Source organism: Meriones unguiculatus, chromosome 11 (genome assembly GCF_030254825.1).
Source record: "Meriones unguiculatus strain TT.TT164.6M chromosome 11, Bangor_MerUng_6.1, whole genome shotgun sequence".
NCBI classification, from domain to species: Eukaryota; Metazoa; Chordata; class Mammalia; order Rodentia; family Muridae; genus Meriones; species Meriones unguiculatus.
Window position 1 is genome coordinate 51,140,903 of NC_083359.1, and position 24,700 is coordinate 51,165,602.

At 43.0% G+C, this 24,700-nt stretch overlaps 2 protein-coding genes across 20 annotated transcripts in view; one reads left to right on the forward strand and one right to left on the reverse strand.

The window, feature by feature from the left end:
* The window catches only part of Parn (poly(A)-specific ribonuclease), a 154,116-nt gene extending 136,335 nt beyond the window's left edge, over nt 1-17,781 (reverse strand). For both annotated transcript variants that reach the window (XM_021650819.2, XM_060364211.1), the window contains exons 1-6: nt 17,624-17,781; nt 17,155-17,232; nt 15,696-15,775; nt 14,603-14,670; nt 14,437-14,518; nt 9,330-9,390 (exon numbers count right to left, since the gene is read on the reverse strand). In XM_021650819.2, coding sequence (XP_021506494.1) covers nt 9,330-9,390; nt 14,437-14,518; nt 14,603-14,670; nt 15,696-15,775; nt 17,155-17,232; nt 17,624-17,642 — 388 coding nt within the window. In that variant the 5' untranslated portion in view covers nt 17,643-17,781. The remainder of the gene's footprint in view (nt 1-9,329; nt 9,391-14,436; nt 14,519-14,602; nt 14,671-15,695; nt 15,776-17,154; nt 17,233-17,623) is intronic.
* Nucleotides 17,782-22,329: 4,548 nt separating this feature from the next.
* The window catches only part of Bfar (bifunctional apoptosis regulator), a 63,750-nt gene continuing 61,379 nt past the window's right edge, over nt 22,330-24,700 (forward strand). For 12 of the 18 annotated variants that reach the window (XM_060364213.1, XM_060364220.1, XM_060364224.1 and 9 more), the window contains exon 1: nt 22,331-22,541. The gene's annotated coding sequence lies outside the window, so the exon portion shown is untranslated. Of the gene's footprint in view, nt 22,542-24,700 lie in introns of all 18 variants that reach the window. The other 6 variants (XM_060364215.1, XM_060364218.1, XM_060364214.1 and 3 more) reach the window with 1 other exon arrangement.

A 24,700-nucleotide genomic window follows, 5' to 3' on the forward strand; every position in this document is an offset into this window, starting at 1 on the left:
TCATTTCACCTGGTTATATACAAAACTTTTTTGGTTGGGTGGTTTTTGGTTTTTTGTTTGTTTGTTTGTTTAAAGATTTATTTATTATGTATACACTGTTCTGCCTGGACACCAGATCTCATTATAGACGGTCATGGGCCACCATGTGGGTGGTGGGAATTGAACTCAGGACCTCTGGAAGCACAGCTAGTGCTCTTAACCTCTGAGCCATCTCTCCAGCCCCGGTTTTTGGTTTTCAAGACAGAGTTTCTCTGTGTAGCCTTGGCTGTCCAGGACTCACTCTGTAGACCAGGAGGCCTTGAACTCAAAGATCCACCTGCCTCTGCCTCCCTGAGTGCTTTTAGCTAACAAAAAATCTATCATACACATAAAACACAGACCATATTTTAACTATATTGAAAAAAACCTCAATAGAGAAGGTAAGTGATCATGAAATACGCTTACTCATACATTCAGTCACTCTTTCAATAACTATGGCACCGATGCCGTGTTGAGCATTTATGAATGTGAACAGGAAGGAATAAACAGAGTAAAAGGAGCTTCTGATCAGATGGGCAGAAAAGAACACTGTGAGAGCAAACCCAAACAAGTAGGAAAGATATGCAGAGCCAGGGAGGAAACTCTCTGAGAGGGAAAACATAAAAGAATCCTCACTGGATGCTATAGTTAATTGACAAGAAAAGCAATCAAGTTAATATGACTGCCTCAAAAAATGCACAAAACTGGGCATTTCTGATCATCTTGGTAAGTGTTGAGGTCACCCTGAGCAAAGAGAAGGGCTGGATGCCAAGCAGCAATGCCAAGCAGAGCTCAAGCTTCTGGAAAATGCCTGGAAGTCACAGAGCCTGTGACAGCCCCCAAGAAGAATTCCACACAGGAGAGTTATTCCAGACCTTCTGTTTTTGAGACAAGGCCTCTTGCTATGTAGCCAAGGCTGGTACTGAACTGGGTAGCTCCCCAACTACTGGAATTACAGGCAGCCACAATCATGTCTAATCCCCAAATATTCTTTTTCTTCCTTTTCTTTTTTGTTTTTATTTTTTTTTGTTTGTTTGTTTGTTTGCTTTTTGTTTTTGCAATACTAAGGATGAGACCTGGTCTCACATACGATAGCAAGTGTTCTCCCACTGATTTAACAATCCTACCACCTTCACTCTCAAACATAAGGGAAAGGAAAATCATTCTACTATGTCCTACTACCCAATACTCCAGTACCACCATTCTACAAACAGTCAACAGTTATTGCCCTGAGAAAGGACCTCATGCTGTGCATTGAGGACAGGACGGGATGAAACCATGTCCTTCCTTAGCATGCTGTCTAGTCCCATATCCCCATAGATGAGCAATTACAATTACGCCATCTATACAGACCACGTCTCCTCCGTGAGATCACTCTCTTTAATTATAAGACATACAGTAATGGGTAAGGGAGTACTGTGACCCAAAGATCAGAATACAGTGTTAAATATTACATGAACCTGTCGCACTGACAGAAACTGGAAAATGTTCCCACATTTGCACACAGAAGCGACTAAATCCTACACAGATAGAACAAACTAGCCTTAATCAAGTCAGAGTTTAAGATGCCTCATTACCACCCAATGAAATACTATCTCCTCTCCTGCTCAGCTCAGAATCAATGAAATAGAGGGCGGCGCTGAAGCAGTTCAGAGCATTTGCTGCTCTTTCAGACGACCTGGGTTCAATTCCCAGAAGCCACATCAGACAGCTCACAACCACCTCTACCTCCAGCTGCAGAGTATCCAACATCCTCTTCTGAGCTCTGTAGGTGCTCACATGCAACTGGCACACACAGACATAACACATAAATGCAAAATGACTTTAATATATAAATCAAAAATGTTTTCAATAAAAAATTAAAATAGGGGGCGGGGCAAGATGGCGGCACTGGGAGGACTCTCATTCTGACCAGCAGCACAGCAGGATCAGCACAGTGACCAGCAGTCAGAACTCGAGGCCATAAAACACAGTGATTGTGTTTCTCAGGTGAGAGGATACCCCACGGTGGGGGATTCAATCAGCTTTTAACTCACCCGGCTAAACCTCGGGAAGAGATCCCGGTTCCGCCACATGCTGGGCCGCCAGCCCCAGCCCAGAACTACACGCCAGTGTCTCTGGTCCCAGGCTGAACCATGCGCACCACACTATCAGAGACTGGAATGTTCAGTCCAGAGATAACCCCACGATGCAGGAAACGACTGGGACCGACCTTAGGTCACCCAGACATTCCCTGGAAAAGACAAGGGGTTCCATTGGCACCCCAGGAGCCAGCCCGGAGCCAGAGCCCGGGACCCAGGCTCCGGCACAGAGCCCTGCCTGCGTGCCTGATTCGCCGCCTCAGATAGAATTGTGGGCACCAGGGCACCAACTAATGAGTTTCACTGTCTGGTGTAAACACATAGGGAGGGAAACGGCTGGTCTGATCTCAGAGCACTCAGCCGACACCCCCACCCCGAAAAGGTCCTGGGAAAATTACCCAGTTTAGGCAGACACCCAGGCTCCCAAAGGCCGGAAAGGCAGGCACAGGCAGTTTCTGCGAGCCAGCCAGCTGGCGGAGACTGAGCCGCCATCATTCAACTGTGCTCCAGGCACAGGCAGTTTCTGCGAGCCAGCCAGACTGAGCAGTGCACTCCAGGGCAAAAAAAGACACTGGGAGTCCCTGTCTCCAGAGAATCCACAGGGAAGGAAGGAAACTATACCGACTTAAATCACCCAGTCCTTCCCTGGAAAAAGTCTCGCAGACCGGCGGGGCCAAGCCGCCATCACTCAGCTGTGCTCCAGACACAGGCACAAACAGTTGCTGCGCACCAGATGTCAAACTGGGTCACAGCAGCTGATCATTAAATTTACAGAAAGAAACCCAGAAACAGGGCAGCTGTCTTCAGGACTTCCCTGGGTGAGAGGAGAACCCTCTCGACTAACAAAGAACACAGTTACCACTCAGGACTCTATCCCTGAGGTGAGCAGCAGCAACTCCTAAAAAAATGCCAGCCATCCAGGGACTATACCCAAAAAGCTGAGAAGACATCGTTCAGGAAAAACCAGCTTTCTGCAAAGGGGATTCTCTCCACCACAGGATCCCCAGGAACCACCAGAAAATAACCCCAAACACCTAAGATAGCACAATGGGTAGAAGCCAGCATAAAAGCCCAAGCAACAAAAGACAGAGCAATATGGCATCTCCAGAACCCAGTTATCCAGGGGCAAGTAGCCCTGGACACCCCAGCATAACTGAAATCCAAGAAGATGACCTAACAACTATGCTCATGAAGATGATAAAAGAGGAAACAAATAAGATACTTAAAGACATAGAGGAAGATAAACTCAAACAGAATATTGCCATCCGTAAAGAAAGAGAGGAAGCTGTAGCCAAACAGTTTATGGCCTTTAGAAAGGAAATACTTAAAGCACTGAATGAAATAAAAGAAACAGAGTTGAAGGAACTAAAAGAAAAATAGGAAAGTACAATCAGACAGGTGAAGGAAGTAAACAAAACAACTCAAGACCTGAAGATAGAATTGGAAAAATTAAAGAAAACACAAATGGAGGAAATAATGGAGAGGAAGAATCTAGGGAAGAAAACAGGAACTACAGAGGTAAGCATAACCAACAGACTACAAGAGATGGAAGAAAGAATCTCAGGTGTAGAAGATACAATGGAAGAAATCGATGTATCTGTCAAAGAAAATGTTAAATCCAAAAAATTCCTGACACAGACCGTCCAAGAAATCCAAGACAATATGAAAAGACAAAACCTAAGAATAATAGGTATAGAGGAAAAAGAAGACTCCCTTCTCCAAGGCCCAGAAAATATTTTCAACAAAATCATTGAAGAAAATTTCCCCAAGTTAAAGGAGAGGCGTATAAGAATACATGAGGCCTACGGAACACCCAACAAATTTGACCAGAAAAGAAAATCCTCCCGCCACATAATAATCAAAACAGTAAGTATACAGAACAAAGAAAAAATACTAAAAGCTGCAAAGGAAAAAGGCCAAGTAACATATAATGGCAAACCCATTAGAATTACACCTGACTTTTCAACAGAGACTATGAAAGCCAGAAGGGCCTGGATGGATATCATGCAGACCCTAAGAGAACACAGATGTCAGCCCAGGCTACTATACCCTGCAAAGCTCTCAGTCCTCATAGACGGAGAAAACAAGATATTCAATGACAAAAACAAATTTCAACAATACCTACACACAAATCCAGCATTACAGAATACACTGAAAGGGAAAATACAACCCCAAAAAATTAGCTTCTTGCAAGAAAACACAGGAAATAATTAACCTCACTACAGTAAAACAAAAAGCAACCAAGCACACAACATGATGACCACAGCCAACATCAAAATCAAGGGATCTAACAGCCACTGGTCATTAATCTCTCTCAACATCAATGGACTCAACTCTCCAATAAAAAGACACAGATTAACAGAATGGATATGTAAACAAAACCCAGCAATCTGTTGCATACAAGAAACACACCTAAGGCACAAAGATAGACATTACCTGAGGGTAAAAGGTTGGAAGACGACTTTGCAAGCAAATGGACCCAAGAAGCAAGCAGGAGTAGCCATTCTAATAGCTGATAAAATAGACTTTCAACCAAAATTAATAAAAAGAGATGGGGAAGGACACTTCATACTCATCAAGGGAAAATTCCACCAGGAAGACATCACAATCCTGAACATCTATGCCCCAAATACAAGAGCACCCACATTTGTTAAAGAAACATTGATAAAATTTAAACCACATATAGATCCCCACACATTAATAGTGGGAGACTTCAACACCCCACTCTCAACAAAGGACAGGTCAACAAAACAGAAATTAAACAAAGAAACAATGTCTCTGACAGAGGTCAGGAATCAAATGGACCTAACAGACATTTACAGAACTTTACACCCAAACACAAAAGAATTTACCTTCTTCTCAGCACCTCATGGAACCTTCTCCAAAGACCATATAGTTGGTCACAAAGCAAGCCTCAACAGATACAAGAAGATTGAAATAATCCCTTGTATCTTGTCTGATCACCATGGAATAAAGCTGGACCTCAACAATAAAAGAAATAGCAAAAAGCCTACACACACATGGAAACTGAACAACTTGTTACTAAATGACAGCTGGGTCAGGGAAGAAATAAAGAAAGAAATTAAAGTCTTTCTAGAAATCAATGAAAATGAAGACACAACATACCCAAACTTGTGGGACACAATGAAAGCAGTGCTAAGAGGAAAGTTCATAGCACTAAGTGCGTTCAAGAAGAAATTCGAGACAGTTCATTCAAGCAACTTAATGGCTCACTTAAAAACCCTAGAGAAAGAAGAAGCAGACACACCAAGAAGGAGTAGACAGCTGGAAATAATCAAACTCAGGGCTGAAATCAATCAATCGGAAACAGAACAATTCAAAGAATCAATGAAACCAAGAGCCGGTTCTTTGAGAAAATCAACAAGATAGACAAACCCTTAGCCAAGCTAACTAAAAGGCAGAGAGACACCACCCAAATCAACAAAATCAGAAATGAAAAGGGGAACATAACTACAGACACTGAGGAAATCCAAACAATCATTAGGACTTACTTCAAAAGTCTATATGCCACAAAATTTGAAAATCTAAATGAAATGGACAATTTTCTTGATCGATTTGACTTACTAAAGCTGAATCAGGACCAGGTAAATCAATTAAATATCCCTCAAAGAAATAGAAGCAGTCATCAAAAGTCTCCCATCCAAAAAAAGCCCAGGACCAGATGGCTTCAGCGCAGAATTCTACCAGACCTTCAAAGAAGAGCTAACACCAATTCTCTTCAAACTATTCCACAAAATAGAAACAGAAGGAACATTACCAAACTCATTCTATGAAGCCACAGTCACCTTGGTACCTAAACCTCACAAAGACTCAACAAAGAAAGAAAATTTCAGGCCAATCTCCCTTATGAACATTGATGCAAAAATACTTAACAAAATACTTGCAAACCGAATCCAAGAACACATCAAAGATATTATCCACTATGAGCAAGTAGGCTTCATCCCAGGTATGCAGGGGTGGTTCAATATACGGAAATCCATCAATGTGATCCACCATATTAACAAACTGAAAGAAAAAAAACCACATGATAATCTCCCTAGATGCTGAAAAAGCATTTGACAAAATCCAACATCCATTCATGTTTAAAGTATTGGAGAGATCAGGGATACAAGGCACATATCTAAACATAGTAAAGGCGATATACAGCAAGCCTATAGCCAACATCAAACTGAGCGGAGAGAAACTTAAATCAATCCCACTGAAATCAGGGACAAGACAAGGCTGCCCACTCTCTCCATATCTCTTCAACATAGTGCTGGAAGTCCTTGCTAGAGCAATAAGACAGTTGAAGGAGATTAAGGGGATACAGATTGGAAAGGAAGAAGTCAAATTATCACTATTTGCAGATGATATGATAGTACACATGAGTGACCCCAAAAACTCTACCAGGGAACTCCTACAGCTGATAAACACCTTCAGCAAAGTGGCCGGATACAAAATCAACTCAAAAAAAATCAGTAGCATTCCTGTATACAAAAGACAAAAGGGCTGAGAAAGAAATTAGGGAAACAACACCCTTCACAATATAGCCACAAATGACATAAAGTACCTTGGTGTAGCCCTAACCAAGGAAGTCAAAGACTTGTATGAAAAAAAATTTCAAGTCTCTGAAGAAAGAATTAGAAGAAGATATGAGAAGATGGAAAGATCTCCCATGCTCATGGCTTGGCAGGATTAACATAGTAAAAATGGCCATCTTACCAAAAGCAATCTACAGATTTAATGCAATTCCCATCAAATTGCCAACACAATTCTTTACAGACCTGGAAAGAAAAATTCTCAACTTCGTATGGAATAACAAAAAACCCAGAATTGCTAAAACAATCCTCTACAATAAGAGATCTTCTGGAGGTATCTCCATCCCTGATCTCAAGCTGTAGTATAGAGCAACAGTTATAAAAACTGCATGGTACTGGCATAGAAACAGAATGGTGGATCAATGGAACCAAACAGAAGACCCAGAAATAAACCCACACACTTATGGACACCTGATTTTTGACAAAGATGCCAAAACCATACAATGGAAAAAAGATAGCATCTTCAACAAATGGTGCTGGTCTAACTGGATGTCTACATATAGAAAAATGAAAATAGATCCATACTTATCACCCTGCACAAAACTGAAGTCCAAGTGGATCAAAGACCTCAACATAAAACCAGATACATTAAATCGGCTAGAAAAAAAAGTGGGGAATACCCTAGAACTCATTGGTACAGGAGAGAACTTCCTGAACAGAACACCAACAGCACAGGCTCTGAGAGCAACAATCAATAAATGGGACCTCATGAAACTGAAAAGCTTCTGTAAAGCAAAGGATACTGTCATCAAAACAAAGCGACTGCCTACAGATTGGGAAAGAATCTTCACCAACCCTCTACCTGACAGAGGACTAATATCCAGTATATATAAAGAACTAAAGAAGCTGAAAAGCAACAAACCAAGTAATCCAATTAAAAAATGAGACACAGAGTTAAACAGAGAATTCTCTGTAGAGGAATATCGAATGGCAGAGAAGCATTTAAAGAAATGCTCAACCTCATTAGCCATTAGGGAAATGCAAATCAAAACAACCCTGAGATTTCACCTCACAGCCATCAGAATGGCCAAGATCAAAAACTCAAGTGACAACACATGCTGGAGAGGTTGTGGAGAAAGGGGAACCCTTCTCCACTGCTAGTGGGAATGTAAACTTGTACAACCACTCTGGAAATCAATCTGGCGCTTTCTCAGACAACTAGGAATAGTGCTTCCTCAAGATCCAGCCATACCGCTCCTAGGCATATATCCAAAAGAGGCTCAAGTACACAAAAAGGACATTTGCTCAACCATGTTTGTAGCAGCTTTATTTGTAATAGCCAGAAGCTGGAAAGAGCCCAGATGCCCCTCAACTGAAGAATGGATGCAGAAATTGTGGTACATCTATACAATGGAGTATTACTCAGCAATGAAAAATAAGGAAATCATGAAATTTGCAGGTAAATGGTGGGACCTGGAAAGGATCATCCTGAGTGAGTTGTCCCAGAAGCAAAAAGACACACACGGTATATACTCACTCATATAAACATACAGCATAGGATAAACCCACTAAAATCTAAACAAACTAAGCAAAAGAGAGGACCCTAACTAAAATGCTCAATCCCCATCCTGAAAGGCTAAGAGGATGGCATCAGAAGAAGAAGAAAACAGGAAACAACCTAGGAACCTGCTACAGAGGGCCTCTGAAAGCCAGAAGAAGAAAACAGGAACAACCTAGGAACCTGCCACAGAGGGCCTCTGAAAGCCTCTGCCCTGCAGACTATCAAAGCAGATGCTGAGCCTGATGGCCAACTGTCGGACAGAGTGAATGGAATTTTATGTAAGAAGTGGGAAATAGCAAGAGCTGGAGAGGACAGGAACTCCACAAGGAGAGCAACAGAACAAGAAAATTTGAACACAGGGAACTTCCCAGAGACTCATACTCCAACCAAGGACTATTCATGGAGATAACCTAGAACCCCTGCACAGATGTAGCCCATGGCAGTTCAGTGTCCAAGTGGGTTACATAGTAATGGGAAGAGGGACTGCCTCTGACACAATCTGATTGGCCTGCTCTTTGATCACCTCCCCCTGAGGGGGGAGCAGCCTTACCAGGTCACAGAAGAAGACAATGCAGCCATTCCTGATGGATCTGATAGACTAAGATCAGAAAGGAAAAGAGAACCTCCCCTATCAGTGGACTTGGGGAGTGGCATGCATGCAGAAAGGGGAGGAAGGGTGGGATCGGGAGGGGAGGAGGGAGGGGCTTATGGGGGGATACAAAATGAATAAAGTGTAATTAATAATAATAATAATAGTAATAATAATAATAATAATAATAGAAAAAATTAAAATAGAGGTTCAGAGACATAGCCCAATCAGTGAAATGCCCACAGTAAAGGCATGAGGAGTGGAGTTTAGAGTCCAAGCACCCGCTGACAAGCTGGATGAGGCATCTGCTACATCAGTGCCACGCCGGAAACCTATCACTGTCTCAAAACAGGGAAAAAAAAAATTTAAGGTCACCCTTGTAACATAGCAAATCTGAGACCAACCTGCTCTACATATTAAATTGTAAATTAATAAAATAAAGTCTTTAAAAAAAAGGGTAATTCTCAAGCAAAATGAGATTTACTTCTGAAGGATTTCAAAGGTTTATCAATCACAAAGCTAAGTGAAATAGACAGTCTTACCACTGCAAAACACTTTATTAAAGTCAAATCCTTGGCTCGCTAGGAAGTCAATGCTGGAGCTCTGAAATAGACAACACACATGTCAGTGAGACTTGAGTTAAGTGTCAGGATAGCAGAGAAGTAACCATGACAAACTACCAAGAAAGCAGCAGACCAAACATCAGAAGACAGGATCTTTAGCCATAGCTGCCACGACGATTCTTTTACTTAAAACACCATGGCTCTTCCTCTTAAGAGCTTTATAAAACACTCTTCGTTTTATAATATTTGTTAAAAATCCACTGAGTGGACAGATAATTCCCCAGTAGCAGGAGGCTCCTGCTCTCTTGCTACTATACTGACTATGACGCTGTAAACAGAAGTAAAGTACATTCATAAAAGCTCTAAGGCCAAAGCTATGTAAGCCATTATCTACGAAAAAACGATACAGAAGGCCCATATTTTACCATTAGTCGTACTGTGTGTGTGTGTGTGTGTGTGTGTTTAAGAGGGGTGGTGGTGGGATGACATGCACACGTAGAGGTCAGAGGACAACCTGTAGAGTTGATTCTCCCCTCCCACTTTTAGGTGAGTTCCAGGGATTGAATTCAGAGCAAGCACTTTTACCCCTTCAGCCATTTTACCAGCCCAGAAGGCCCAAAATCAAATTGAATATTGTTTTCTTTTGTCTCATATTGGTTTGTGTTTGTTTGTTTGTTTGTTTTGAGACATAGCCTCATATACCTCAGGCTAGCTAGAATTCACTTAGGTAACTGAAAATGACCTTGAACTTCCTAATCCTCCTGCTTCCTGAGAGCGGAAACTGCAGCTGTGTACAACCATTCCCAGGCTACAGGTACTGTGGATGGACTCCAAAGCTTCATTTATGCTAGGCGAGCACTCTACCAAATGAGCTACAATTCCACTTCTAAATGTTCCTTCTTTGTGGGTTCTTGGTTTTATTTCTGAGAAGTGGGTGCTGAAGTGGGGTTGCATACATGCTATGAAAGTGCTCTACCATGAAGCTGTAGCCAAAAGCATTTTGCTTTTGTGGTTTGTTTTCAGACAGGGTCTTCCTGAGTTGTCCAAGACAGCTTTGAACTCACTCTGTAGCCCATGGATGGCTTGAGCTCTTGTTCCTAACTGCCTCAGCATCCTAAGTAGCTGGGATGACAGGCCTGTGCCACAAGACCTGGCCAGTTGAATTTTTTTGTTGTTGTTGGTGGTGGTGGGTTTTTTGTTTGTTTGTTATTTTTCAAGACAGGGTTTCTCTGTGTAGCCTTTGCTGTCCCATACTTGCTTTGTAGATGAGGCTGGCTTCAAGCTCACGATCTTCCTACCTCTGTCTCCCAAAGTGCTGGGATTACAGGTGTGCCCAACTATGCCTGGCCAGTTGGAAGTTCTTAATGTTCAAGATCCAGAACAAAACCTTTAACTAAGCAAATTTGACTAAGCCAATGTATCCTGTGCCTAGAAGAAGCTGGATATGCAAGTAGATTTATTAAAGCTGAGTAAATAATTTTAGAGATTGTATATGAGGTTAGCCAAATCATGAAGCCCTCCCTTCCTCAAAATAATGAAAGAGGAAAACAATACTGCAGCTGCTGTGATTTCCTCTGTTTTCCTAAAGTCTTATATACTCATGTCAACACTCCACTTCTGCAGACAGACTTAGAGAGACCTGGATAGGCAGTTTGTCTACCAAGTGCCAACCCAAGGCTGCTTGAACTTTTTCCACTAGAAACCCCTTCTCACCCAAGGAATTTCATACAACTCCAGGCATAGGCATATAAAATAGGTAGACAAATCAACCACTTACTGGTAAATAAATCACAATGACATTTATTCTAGAAATATGCACACAATTATTTTACCATTTATTAAGGAGAAAGGCAGATTTGTGACACACATCTAGCAAGAAAAGGAAAAGTTCAAGGTCATTCCTGGCTATGTAGTAATTTTGAAGTCAGCCAGGTCAATACGGGACCAAGTCTCAGAAAACATATAGAGGAAGAGAAGGTGGAGGATAGAGGAAAAGAAAACAAAAAGCATTAAACTGTCGTTGTTTCTCTCTGCCACACAATCCTGGGCTCTATAACATTCTGCAGCCTACTCCTCTATATCTTAAATAGCAGCTCAGTGTTAGGTATATTTCAAGGAAACAGTAAGTTGTTTTGCCTTCAGGTACCATATGATTTAAGGGTGGAAACTCCTTTTTGTTTTGTTTTGTTTTTCAAGACAGGGCTTCTCTGCGTAGCCTTGGCTGTCCTGGACTCGCTTTGTAGAACAGGCTGAACTCACAGAGATCCACCTGCCTCTACCTTCTGAGTGCTGGGATTACAAGTACACACCACTGTGCCCAGCAAGGGTGGGAACTCTTTCAGAGGGATTGTGACATAATTTAAATCTATTCAGAATCTAGCACCTAACTCCTTCGTAAAATACTACTCTACAGATATGTGCTTATATGTTTGTGTGTGGAACACAATCGCGCAGTGTGTGGAAAATGGTGCACATGCCTAGGCATGTCTGTATCCTCGTATCATTCTCTACTTTGCTGTGTGTATATAAAACCTCACTGTATGTGCTGTATACACGTGTACACAGGTGCACTCAACTCACCCACACAGCCATGTGTGGAGGCCTGAAGTCAACAATGAGCATTTTTCTCCACCTTAATTTTTGAGACATGATCTCTTGTTGAATCCTTACCAGCAAGCACATCCACTAAAAGCCCACCTGTCTCAACATGCAGCCCTGTAATTACAGATTATGGCTGGCATGCCTGATTTTCCATTGGTTCTAAGGATCAGAATTGAGATCCCCCACTCCGCCATCTCCCCAGAGCCTGTACTATACACTTTTAAATAAAACAAGCAAACAACAATGACCAAAAAAAAAAATAAATAAATAAATAAAAATCTTTAGGGCCAGAGCAGTAGCTTGGTTTATAAAGTGTTTATTTATCATGAATGAGATCCTAGAATTACAGGTATGTGCCATTATGCCTGGCCATCTAAATCGGGTTATTTGTTCTGTTTTGTTATGTTTTGTTTTAGAGACAGGGTCTCACTATGTAGCTCTGGCTGGCCCAAAACTCCCAATTTAGATCAGGCTGACCTCAAACTCTGAGATCTATCTGTCTTTGCCTCAAAGTGCTAGTATTATCGTGCTGGGATTAAAGGCTAGTGCCACCACATCCAACTAGTCCTCTGTTCTTAACAAACATTCAACCCTAAGTAGTCTGTAATAAAAATAGAAAACAGGAAAAAGTAAAGAAACAGACCCACTCTACAGGGCTAAAGACACTCGGCTGGTGAAATGCAACCTTAGCATGCATGGCCCTGGGGACACATCTCTAGCACTACAGAAAACCAGGTGCAATGGTTCACAACCACAACACCAGCACTTGGGGAGCAGACAGAGGCAGGAGAACCAGAAGTTCACAGCCATCCTCATCTGTACAACTAGACGAGGCCTGCCTAGGCCAGGTGCCCTTGTTTCAAACACACATTCACCTTGTCCATAGATTTACAAGCTCACATCAAGGCTAAACCTGCCTCTGCCTGTTCCTTTGCCTTCCAGACTAAAGCCCAGAAATTGGGTCAGGGAGATGGCTCAGTAGGTCTGACTAACAAGTCTAAAGCCCTGAGTTCAATCCCTAGGATGTATGTGGCAGAAAAAGAATAGACCCCCACAGGTCAGGCTGTCCTCTGGCCTACAGGAGTGCAGTATAGTAAGCATGAGTGCACCCATAGGCGTGTACAGAAGTCCATACATAAGCTGGCCTCAAAATTTGCTGTGTAGCCAAGGATGACCCTGAACTTCTGATCAGCCTTCCCTACCTCCCTAGTTCTGGGATTATGGGTATATAGCACCATGCCCAGTTTATGCGAGTGCCGGGAGTCAAATCCAGGGATTTGTGCATACCAGGCAAGCATTCTACCTACTAAGCTATATTCCCAGACCTTATCTTTTGTTACTTTAGAAAGTGCTCAGGAGTCTATCCTCTGTATTTCCACAGCTGCAGTACCACTTTCATGGCAAAAATAAGAAAAGATTACGATGAAGTCACGTTACTATAGGGAGAGAAGCTAGCATGCAGGCTTACAGGGGAGGAGCAGCGGACCCTCTCCTTCTACTGTACACTCACATGCTCACTTTCCTATCCATGACAACAAATAACAAGACTGTAAGGATGCAGTGTCTGACGAACCAGCTACCACAAGAGTCCAGGGAAAGTTTCCCTGAATCTCTGCGCTCTCCTTTCTTTGAAAGGAAAATGTAGTCTTTTCCACCTTGTTTCCTAACTGGTGAGTTATGAGAAAGTACCCACTCTTAGCTGGGTGGTGGGCAGTGGTGGTGCATGCCTTTAATCCTAGCACTGGAAGGTAGGGGCAGGTGGAGCTCTGGGAGTTGGAGGTCAGCCTGATCTACAGAGTTCCAGTACCGGATTACATAGAGAAGCCCTGTCTCAAAAAAAAAAGTTTGACTCTTTCAGAAACTAAAATTCCACCCTAAGGTAAGAACAAAGACAATGACATAAAGAGAAGCAGGTCCTGATGTAGGACTCAACCCAGAGAAAGACAGAAGTTCCAAATAAGAACCACTACAATGTTATGTTCCCCAACTCAGCTTCATAAATATTAAAGTTCACCATCTAATTTCCATCTACCTAGCTTTATAGCCTACTTCTTATAATATTCTGAAATAAAGAGATAACAATGTCATTAATTTAAAAACCTAAAAATGAAGGTCAGAGAAGTGAGATAATTTACACAAAGCTTAAATCTTGTTACTTGGTTTTGTTTTGTTTTGTTTTGTCTGGGGGGGATTGTTTTCTGTTTTGAGACAGGCTCTCATATAGTCAGACTGCCCTCAAATTCACTGTGTTGCCAAGGGTGATTCTTAATTCATGATTCTTATACCTCCTTCCCAAGGCTGAATCACAGGAATGTGCCATTATATGGTGCTGAGATGGAACACAGGGTATCATTCATGCTGGACTAGCACTCTACTAACTGACCCACAGCTCCAGCCTCAAGACCTAAATCTAAAAACAATTCTACATTTCCACTCCACCCCAAGAACAATTCACAAAAGGAAAAATATGCAGTTCCATACTAACCTGGCAAACAAACTTGACATCAGGTGAGGACCTACTGAAAGGCTTGGGGAAAACATAGAAGTTAAATGACTTCGTTACATGCCTGGGAAAATAAGAGAAAAGAACACTTAGAGAGTGGCATCAGGAGATAACCCAGGGATTCCTACCACCTCTTAAGAAAACGTACTTGGAATCTGTGTGGTCATACTTAAAAGCACAAAGGCCAAATTGAAACAGCAAAAAGTCCATGGAATGCTGGAAAAGGGAAATAAATCATCAGTCACAAGAGAGCCACGTGTCTGAAGTGAGCAAATGTTCTCAATCTGAGCTTTCTGAACCACTCAGCATAACTTCAGCTGAATACTTCTGACTGGAACAGACTAAGGAGACATAACAGAAAATGTATCCACTTATACACAGTTCTTAATTCTGTTCCCAATTAAGGGCCCATCTATCACCCCCAGGGGATATTATCAGGCCCATTTCCAAATTACTACAGCATCCACTGAAGGGTCTCTAGCCAGCTCAAGCATGGCAAACATGAGTCTGGCAGGCCTTGCCCTCCTCCCCCATTCCCTCTGCCTTGCTAAAAAGCATTAGATTAGATCCTAAAGCTAGCCCCCAAGGTCTATTCCCTTATTTGGCCACCTCTTCCTCCTGGTGCAGACTACCAAGGTCCAACTATCAAAGAATTGAAGTCCAGCAATCAAAAGCCAAAGGCTCGCCAAATTAACATGCCCAAATAAAATTAAACACCTCATCCTAACATGGGGTTTCCCCTTTTACCTTTATAAACTGCCATTTGCCTAAGGGCCATGTCCATCTGCTCTATCCAGAGGCAGTGCTTCGTCCCTCCAGGACAAATATCCCTGTTCCCTCTCCCTTGTGCCCTTCCTCTTTTTCCTCACCCTCTATCTCCTGTCTTTATCTCATATTCCCTGTCCTTTTCTCCTCTGGGGCAAAATAAATCTCCCTTATACTGAGAACTTGGTGGTTGGGAGTGGGCGAGTCCTAAGCCAGTACTGATTCTTTCAACTACATCATATCTATTTCCTACATATCAAATTAATATTAAAAAGATAGCCCTTCCCCAGAATGTTTTCAGCTAACAATAATTTTTGCTGTTTTTAATAAATCACTAAAATGTTACTTTGTGGCTGGATTTGAGAAAATGTACCCCACTTAGAGAGCACGCAAAGGTAAACTTAATGATTCCACCTCTCTATAATTCAACAGCAGAAGGATCCACATGACAAAGACTTTTGAACATATCCACTTGCCTTTTTAAGCTTCCGATATCTCTCTTCTGGGGTGTCAAAACCACTTGTTAATGCTGTGACTGAGGGTCCATCGCTGATTCCTAGATCATAAAACATAAGGATTGGGCTCATTAATAAATGCTAGTATTAAACTGTCAAATACTACAGTGTCAATCTCCATTCCGTATATATTCATATTCCTATTACTTTAAATTAATTCAAAGTGTCTAGATCACACTCTTTCAAAATTAATATTAATTTGTGATGTGAGTATAGTTCACTGGTGGAAGTGTTTGCTTGCCTTGCACCTGGGCAGGCCTAGGTTGGATTCCTACATTCACAGAAAAATAATAGTTAGGAGCTGGAGATATGGCTCAGTCAGTAAACAGCTTGCAGAATCCATGCAAACAGCTGCAGGACTGGGGAGGCAGAGATAATTGGATCTCTGGGCCACATTGGCCATCCAGTCAATCTGGTTGAATCAGTGGATTCCAGGTTCAGTGAGAAGCACTGTCTCAAAAAAGAGTCGAGTTTGATTGAGGAAAGCATTCAGTGTTAAACTCTGGCCTCCATTCATGCACATGTGTATGTACACTTACACACCACACACACAAACACACATACATGCACACATGTATCTACTGAGCTAAGCAATAAAGATTTCCACTAAAGCATCAAATAATATCCTTATTTACCATCTAAGTACAGCCCTGGTCAGTCACAAAATACTATAGACTTTCACTTACATTATGTGTCTAGAGTGGTCACAATCAAAGACAAAAGATGGCTGACAGAGGCTAAAGAAGGTCATGGAATAATTCCATGAGTAGTTTATCTGTTTAAGATAAAAAGCATTCCAGAAATGGATGGTACTGGCTGCATAGCAACAACTCTGTAATTAATGGCACCAAATTGCAAAACTACTTAAAAACAACTGAAATTGGACTGGGGAAATGACTCAAAGGGTAAAGTGCTTGTCATGCAAACAAGAAGACCTGAATTTGGTCCTCCACGCGGGGCACGGCAACACACACCTGTAACCCAGATAGATTCTAACTGAAATGGCTAGCTCTAGGTAAAACAAGAGACTGTTGACAATTTATTTTGAACACAATAAAACTTATTTTAAGATAAGATGGAGAGGAAGAGGAAGATAACTCAAATCAACCTCTGGCCTCCACTTACACACAGACATGGTCACAATACACACTACACACACAATTTTGAAATGATAAACTTGGTTAGGTGTATTTGAACACACAAAAAAAGCCTCAACCTAAACCCATGCTTTTTAACCAAATACACTGAATTTTTTTTAAGCAGCACCAAAACCCACCATAATCTCTATCCACAAATCTCACAGCCAGACAATCACTAACCCACCGCATCTCTCCCCAGCTTTTACTAACCAGCAAGGTTACAATTCGGAAGTGAAGGAGCTATACAAGCTATAAGCCTGGGGCTTTCAAGGGAGTGATACCTGAAAACTCCCCGTCGATGGCGAAGAAATCAGCCTCCTCTATGGCCTGATACACTTTATGAAGATTAACCTTAAAATCTGCAGAGAAACCAAGAAAGGGCTCAGAACAAGTGGCCTGCCCTTCCTGCCCACCAAGTAAAGAGAGATGGGGGAAGGGTCCAGAGGAGTGCCCGGGTCGGAGAACAAGTCCCTAAGGATCCTCCATGGGTGGCCTGACATTAGAGTCAAGCCCCGAAGTAGGCATGACTGAAAAGGAATAGGCGCAAGCAGGTCAGCGGGGAAGAGAAAGGCAAGGGTCCCAAGGATGTCCGTTTCATTGAACAAGTCCCTCCAGCAGCATCGGCTTCAGAAGATGTAAAGCCCAGCAGGACTGATTTGCTCCAGGCCCCACCAAGCACACGAGGTCTGGGCCCAGCACGCTGGGTGGGCTTGGGGACAAGGGGGGCAGGAATGCACGGCAGACACGCACTGCTCCGGATTATCTCCATCCTGCGGCGCAGACGGAACCTGGCCCCGTCCTGGCCTACGAGCGTCCACGCGCAGAGTTCTGCAGCAAATAGCAGCGACCCAGTGTCGGAGGCAGCCACGGAACAGACCACGGTGGACACTTCCGGAAACAGCGCGCACCGCTGCGCCTGCGTCAGAGTTGCGTCACGACAGGGGCGGGGCCGAGGTCGAGGCCCTCCAGGCTAGCAAACAGTGGCCCTAATGAAGGTGAATTATGTTGATTGGAGATTCTTGTTGATCCCTCACCGAAGCCTTTCGATGGACTGATGAATAATAGATGATCTTATTAAGTTCGTTGAGTAAATCTAATTTGGTCTTCCGGAAAATCTCGCAAGAAGTTGATTATAACATTTTGTTTTGTTTTTATTGTTTTTTGAAACAGGGTTTCTCTGTTTCTCTGTGTAGCCTTGGCTGTCCTTTGTAGACCAGGCTGGCCTCGAACTCACAAAGATCCGCCTGCCTCTGCCTCCCAGAGTGCTGGGATTACAGGCATGTATCACCGGGTCCGTCTTTGTTTTCAAACTTAGCTCCATTCATGAAGTAACTTGGTAATGCAGCCAGCCAATCTTCCTAAATTTTAATTTCCTGGGATTGTGTTGAAGGTCATTCATGACAAAGTATGTGGGTTATAAAGAATTATATTAATAAGTCTGTATAAATAACTAGTTGGTTTGTTGTTGGGTACAGAAAGTTCAAAACAGGGTCTTTCTGTGTGTTAACCATAATAAAACAGTAGTAATAATATAAAAGAAATCAAGGACCATCAGTCCAGGAAAGGAAGTGGACACATAATTACCCTTCAGGAATGAGATTTATTGAGAGAAAAAATATGAGACCATAATGGGACCTTCTAGTTAGTGTGACGGAGAGTGTTAGACACAGTATAACATGTATATGAGGCGGACAATGTCTTTAAAAAGAAAAAAAAAAGAAAGGCTTGCCTATAAAACCTGGAGGGGTGGGGCTAGAATGATTTCTTAGTGGTTAAGATCATGCTTTGCATCGGGACAGATGGTACACTCTGGAGGCAAAGGCAGGAGGATCTCTGAGTTATAGGCCAGCATGGACTACAAAGTGAGTGCAGGACAGCCAAGGCTACACAGAAAACCCGTCTCAGGAAGATAGGAAGATAGATAGATAGATAGATAGATAGATAGATAGAATTAAAAAGTTGGATGTGAGCCTGGCGTGGTGGCACTGATTAACCAGATTCTTGAATTTTCCATTTATAGCTAGTCATTCTAGAATTATCTGGACTGCAGGCTGTAAGTCATTCCAATAAATTATATATATATATATAATTTATATATATGTGTGTGTGTGTGCGTATGTATGTATGTAGAGAGTCATTCTGTAAGTTCTAGGACTCTAGAAAACCCTAATATATTTTGTCTAAATAAACAGATAAACTGACCACTGTCTTAAAGAAGCAGACTGGTGTTCTAATGCTATAAAGGCCTGGTTTGTCTGGTATTGCTTATACAGCCAAAGTTGGCTAACAGTAACCCTTCTGCCTCAGCCTCCTACAGGTTGGAATTATAAGTATGTGCTACCACTCCCAAGCTAATGAATGTATTTCTATTAATAATAGAATTTCAGGGTGGGAATATAAAATAATAGTAGAGATGCATAGTGGTGATGGCTGCACACAATATGAATATACTTAGTGCCACTGACTATAAAGCATAAATATAATATGCTCTGAAAATGGATGAGTGCAGCCAGTTGTCGGTGGTGCAGGCCTTTAACTTCAGCACTCAGAAAGCAGAGTGCAATGCACATAGTAAAAATAATGCTTTTTAGACATTTAACAGCTTAGTCAGGAACCTTCTGATACTCAAGGCTGTACCTGATAACTAGCACTCAATGACATCATTCACTTAAGATAACCACCACATGATGCCCACTAGATAGTACATAAGCAGAGACCAAGAGCAATGCTCTGCTCTGCACTTCTAGAGAAGACAGCACCTTGATCTGCTCTGTGGCTGGAGGGTGTCCCCTGGACCCTGGCCCTCAAATTGTAGACTTCTGTTAAGAGACTGGACCTTCAGCTAAGATAAGTTGCACAGGTGATCAGCCTTAGGGAGATAGGCTTAGGACAATAGTTAGGAATTGAGTGTTAACCTTGTATAACAACCCTCAGCATAATAAAACATAACTTTTGTTGTACTAACCACCATACATATCCAATTAGCATACTTTTAAAAAAACTTTTATTTACATTTCTTATATCTTTCTCCCTACTCCACCCCAATTCCTTCCAACACCCCAACAGCAAGCGGGCTAGAGAAAGTTTGTGAGAGCGGGAGAACAGTTCTCTTAGCTGCTTCCTGCTGATTAGGGTTGTCAGGTTCCTTGGAGCCAGTCCAATCCTTGTTTCAGGAGATCTCCAACCTCTTTTCTCAGTGCATCAACAGCAACAGGAGCCAAAGGGGAGAAGCAGCCGCAGCCTCGTTCTTTCTCGGATCTTCCATACTCTCTGGCCTCTGGCATTTATTCTCTCTCCAGAGTCCTCAGATTTAAACTATCTGCAGCTGGCAAAGAGCTCTTCTCAGAGTCCACATGAGGCAAATAGTTTGCTGCTGTGGACAAGCTGAATCAGTCCCACATCCCACACTTGGGATTAAACCAAAAACATGTTTATATCCACAACACATATCTATCTTCTTTCTCTAGACACAGAGGCAGGCAGATTTCTGTGAGCTTGAGGCCAGTTTGGTCTACAGAATGAGTTTCAAGATAGCCAGGGCTACACAGAAAAACCCTTTCCTATCTCAAAACAACAAACAAAAAGGGTGAATATAGTGGGACACACCTGTAATTCAAACATTTGAAGAGGTTGATTTGATAGGATCTTGAATGCAAGTCTAACCTGGGCTGTGTCTCAAAAGGGAAAAAAAAAGCTGGGGTTTTTGGCACATGCCTTTAATTCTAGCACTCATGGAGGCAGAGACAGGTGGATCGCTGTGAGTTTGAGGCCAGTCTGGTTTACAAAGCGAGTCCAGGACAGCCAAAGCTACACAGAGAACCCTGTCTAGAAAAGCAAACAAACAAAAAAATACTTAAGTGGCAAAATCTGTTACGTATCTCCTATCACAGTGAGGAAAAAAGCTTACACACTTGAAAGATTATTCTCTAGAAAGTAAGTTCACAGTCTCTTGTGCTAGTACATATCATTTTTACTCTACCAGTTTGAGAGGAACAGCCTTTTTTATTCATTTAGAGATGGCTGGTCTCAAACACACTCAACAGCTAAGGAATGGCCTTGAAATTCCTTATTTTTTTTTCTCGTTTTGGTTTTTTATTTGAGACAGGGCTTCTCTGTGTAGTCATGGCTGTCCTGAACTCACTTTGTAGACCAGGCTAGCCCTAGAACTCACAGAGATCTGCCTGCCTGACTCCCAGAGTGCTGGGATCACAGGTGTGCCACCACGCCCAGTATGTTTATATGCTACCAGGAATCAAACCCATCTCAATGTTGTTTTAAAGATGCTAAACCTGAGGATAAAGAGGAGAGGGGTACACCTGGGATAGGCCAGCTAGCTGTCTCAGCCTTAACAGAACTTAAGAGAGCAGTCCCTCTTGGCCTCCTTAAGTCCCTTTTGTTGTTGTTTTGTTGGGTGTCTCACTATGGCTTTGAATTCATTCTCCTGAATCAAGCCTTTGTGTACCACTATTCCCAACCATTCACTATTTATACAGGGTTCTGCCTGCATACCAGAAGAGGGCACCAGATCTCATTATAGATGGTTGTGAGCCACCTTGTGGTTGCTGGGAATTGAACTATTGAACTCAGGACCTTTGGAAGAGCAGTCAGCGCTCTTAACCTCTGAGCCACTTCTCCAGCCTGAAGAGGTAAGGTATTCACAGCTGTGAGAGAGTTGTCAGAAAGAAACAATGAAAGGGAAGGAACTAGAATAAGTACATTTCATGAGTGGGATTGCAAGCAGTTTACATCAGATCTAAAAAACAAGAACTTGCTTATTTGTTTTGTTTTTGTTTTTTCTTGAGACAGGGTTTCTCTGTGTAGCCTTGGCTGTCCTGGACTCACTTTGTAGACCAGGCCAGCCTCGAACTCAGAGATATCCAGCTGCCTCTGCCACCCAGAGTGCTGAGATTACAGACATGCACCACCGCACCTGTCTCAAGAATTTATTCGTAATTACAAACAGAAACCTTAATCTGCACAGCATAATCAGGAATTTATTAATTACAAATTGAAACCTTAACTCGCAAGGACTTAAAATAGGACATAGGAACATATTCTTAACTGTGTTTTGACTACCTACCCTTAGCCTAAAAGTTACTTTGTTCCTGTTTTGCGCTCACAATGTCTAATAGATGGAAAACACAGTTCTCGACATATTCACACCAGGTGGGTAGTTGTGGGCTAAACCTGATACAGCCGTTTTATTCCAAATTCTGACTCTTATAAACTTTAAACACTGCTTCTGGGGTTTTCTGCATGTGAAGATATGATTTATTATGGTGCATGTGGGGCACCGTGAGAGAATTATTTTGATGTCTGAACAAAGATAGCTCATCTAAATACAAGGACACGTTCCAGCAGACACTTAACAGAAAAACACCTCCCAACCCTCAGGCCGCGACTTCCATGCTGGCACCAGAGGCACGAGTCGCACTAGTGCGCATGCGCCCAGCGTTCCCTGGGTCTGCCGCTCTAGGCAGCGGGAAGGTTGCGCGGGGTTGCGACTCTAAGCGTGAGAGCGGCCTCTCCTCTATGGTCGCTTGAGTAGCGTACTGTCCGCCCGTCGGCCTAGATTGCTTCCGGAAGCTAAACCTGTTGCTTTTCCTCTGCTTCCGCGGGGGTCCTGGCGGGTAGTGGTGACCGAGTGGGTCCCGGGACTGGTGCTGAGGTGAGCTTCGGCACGCTGGGGTGGTAACGGGGCGGCAGAGCGCTTGGCTTATGAGAGTGCGGCGGGAAAGGCGGAACGGAACGCGCTCCCCAGCCGCGCTGGCGGGGTGGGCCCAGGCTCGCGGGCCTCTCTTGCCCGTGCCTGGACGCTGCTGGGCAGCGGAAAGCGTCCCGGCCGGGCCGCAGAGCGCAGCTTGTTAGTTCCCTTTCCCTTTCGAGGCGAAGGCCCTTGCCGTCGCGCGCCTCCAGTCCTCGCCCGCTTGGGGGTCTGGGTCAGAGCCACTCGTCCCCGGTGGTGGCAGAGAAGGGAGTCTTGCTTCCACGCCTGCGGCCTAGGGATGCCCGCCACATCCGCTAGATCGAGGCACCTTCCTGTCTCTAGGCAGACGGTTCATAATGGGAAACGCAGAAAAGGGAACATCAAACTCCAAAGTGACACTGGGGCTGACCTAGAGCTTCGCTCTTCTCATGACTCGGACATCTTGTGCTAAGGGGATCGTGTGTGTGTGTGTTAAGAGAGACAGCGTGTCTAACTGGGGGTCTTTAGTTAGGCGAATGCCTAACTTGTCATGTCCCTTCAATCGCCGTTAGGTCCTACCTACGGACGCTCATTGGTCCGTCCTTGGTGGCCTCAACGTCACACCAGGAAAGGCCAATACAAAGGAGTTGTTCTCTCATCTTTAGGTTCGGACTGCACGTGCCAGTGAAGTTTTGTTTATTCTTGTCACTGCTATTTTGTTAACAGCTGGATGTATCCTGATCCAAGTGCTCGGTATATGCTTTGGTATATCTTCCATAAACCTAATGGGAAAACTATACCGCGGGGCTGTTGGCACACTCTTCCCCCCACCCCACCCCCTTTTTTTTCTGTTCCCTCTAGCGTTCAGATAAATGCTAATCACACTGTAGCCAGCATTCAGCAAAATGCGACTGTTAGTAATTCTATTAATATCAGTCAGTCATTCAAACTTTTTGCCTATTTATGGACTCAGTTTGACATCGAACTCAACAGTCTTTTAATGTTGATACTAGTGTGGACTGTTAAATGGGAAATAATGAGGCTCAAGGAGAACAAGGGGTGACCAGGTTTGGGAGCCCAGGGTAGCCTTACTCGTAAGACTTAGCTTTGGTTTGGGGTTTTATTGTTGTTTTGCTTTTTTGAAACACGGTTTCCCTGTTGTTGGTGTTTTGTTTTGTTTTTTTGAGACCGGGTTTCTCTGTGTAGACTTGGCTGTCCTGGACTTGCTTTGTAGACCAGGCTGGCCTCAAACTCACAGAGATCCTAGTGCCTCTGCCTCCCAGAGTGCTGGGATTAAAGGTGGGCACCACCATACCCTTTTGCTTGTTTATTTTGAGACAGGGTTTCTCTGTGTAGTCCCAGGCTGTCTAATAACTCAGACCAGGCAAGCCTCAAACTCAAAAAGAATTCATCTGTCTTCGTAGTGCTGGGATTAAAGGCACATGCCACCTTGCCTGGTTTGTTTCATTTGTTGAGAAAGGCTATGTATAGTCCAAGCTGGATAAGAATACCCCTATGGATTTCTGATTTTTCCTGGCTTTCTGAATCAGGTAACAGGAAATGCAGAAGGGAGAAAAATGAAACTCTAAAGTGACACTGGGGCTAGAGATTTCCTCTCCTGATTTACAAACACATGACTCAAATCTAGACTTGTGCAAGAGGTAGTTTTCCCAGAATGCTGAGATAATAGTTGTGTGCCACCGTGCCCTGTTTATACACGGCTAACGATAGAAACTATTAGGCAAGCACTCTACCAAATAGTCCAGGAAATTAGGTAACACACAGATAAACTTTACACAGCTTTGTAGAATGGTTAACTTGGGATTGGTGTATATTAATCATCAGACAATTTGGATCTTGTTAGTGGATACTTTTGGCTCAGAAATCTTAACAGGTGAGAGTGTAATGATCCATACAAGATCATTATTGACAACCGTGTTAAGACAATTAAAAGTTTTAAATCCTTTTTATTGTTGGCTAGACCAAGAGTGGGCTTGTGCCTGTGAAAAAAATCTCTTCCTGCCCAAGCTCAGGGATAGTTTTTAAAGGCACAACCTTCAAAGACCTTAATTTACATCAAAGTTAGATGAGGGTCAAAATAACCTTAAACATTTATTCCTGGTAGAGCATAACTGCCTTGG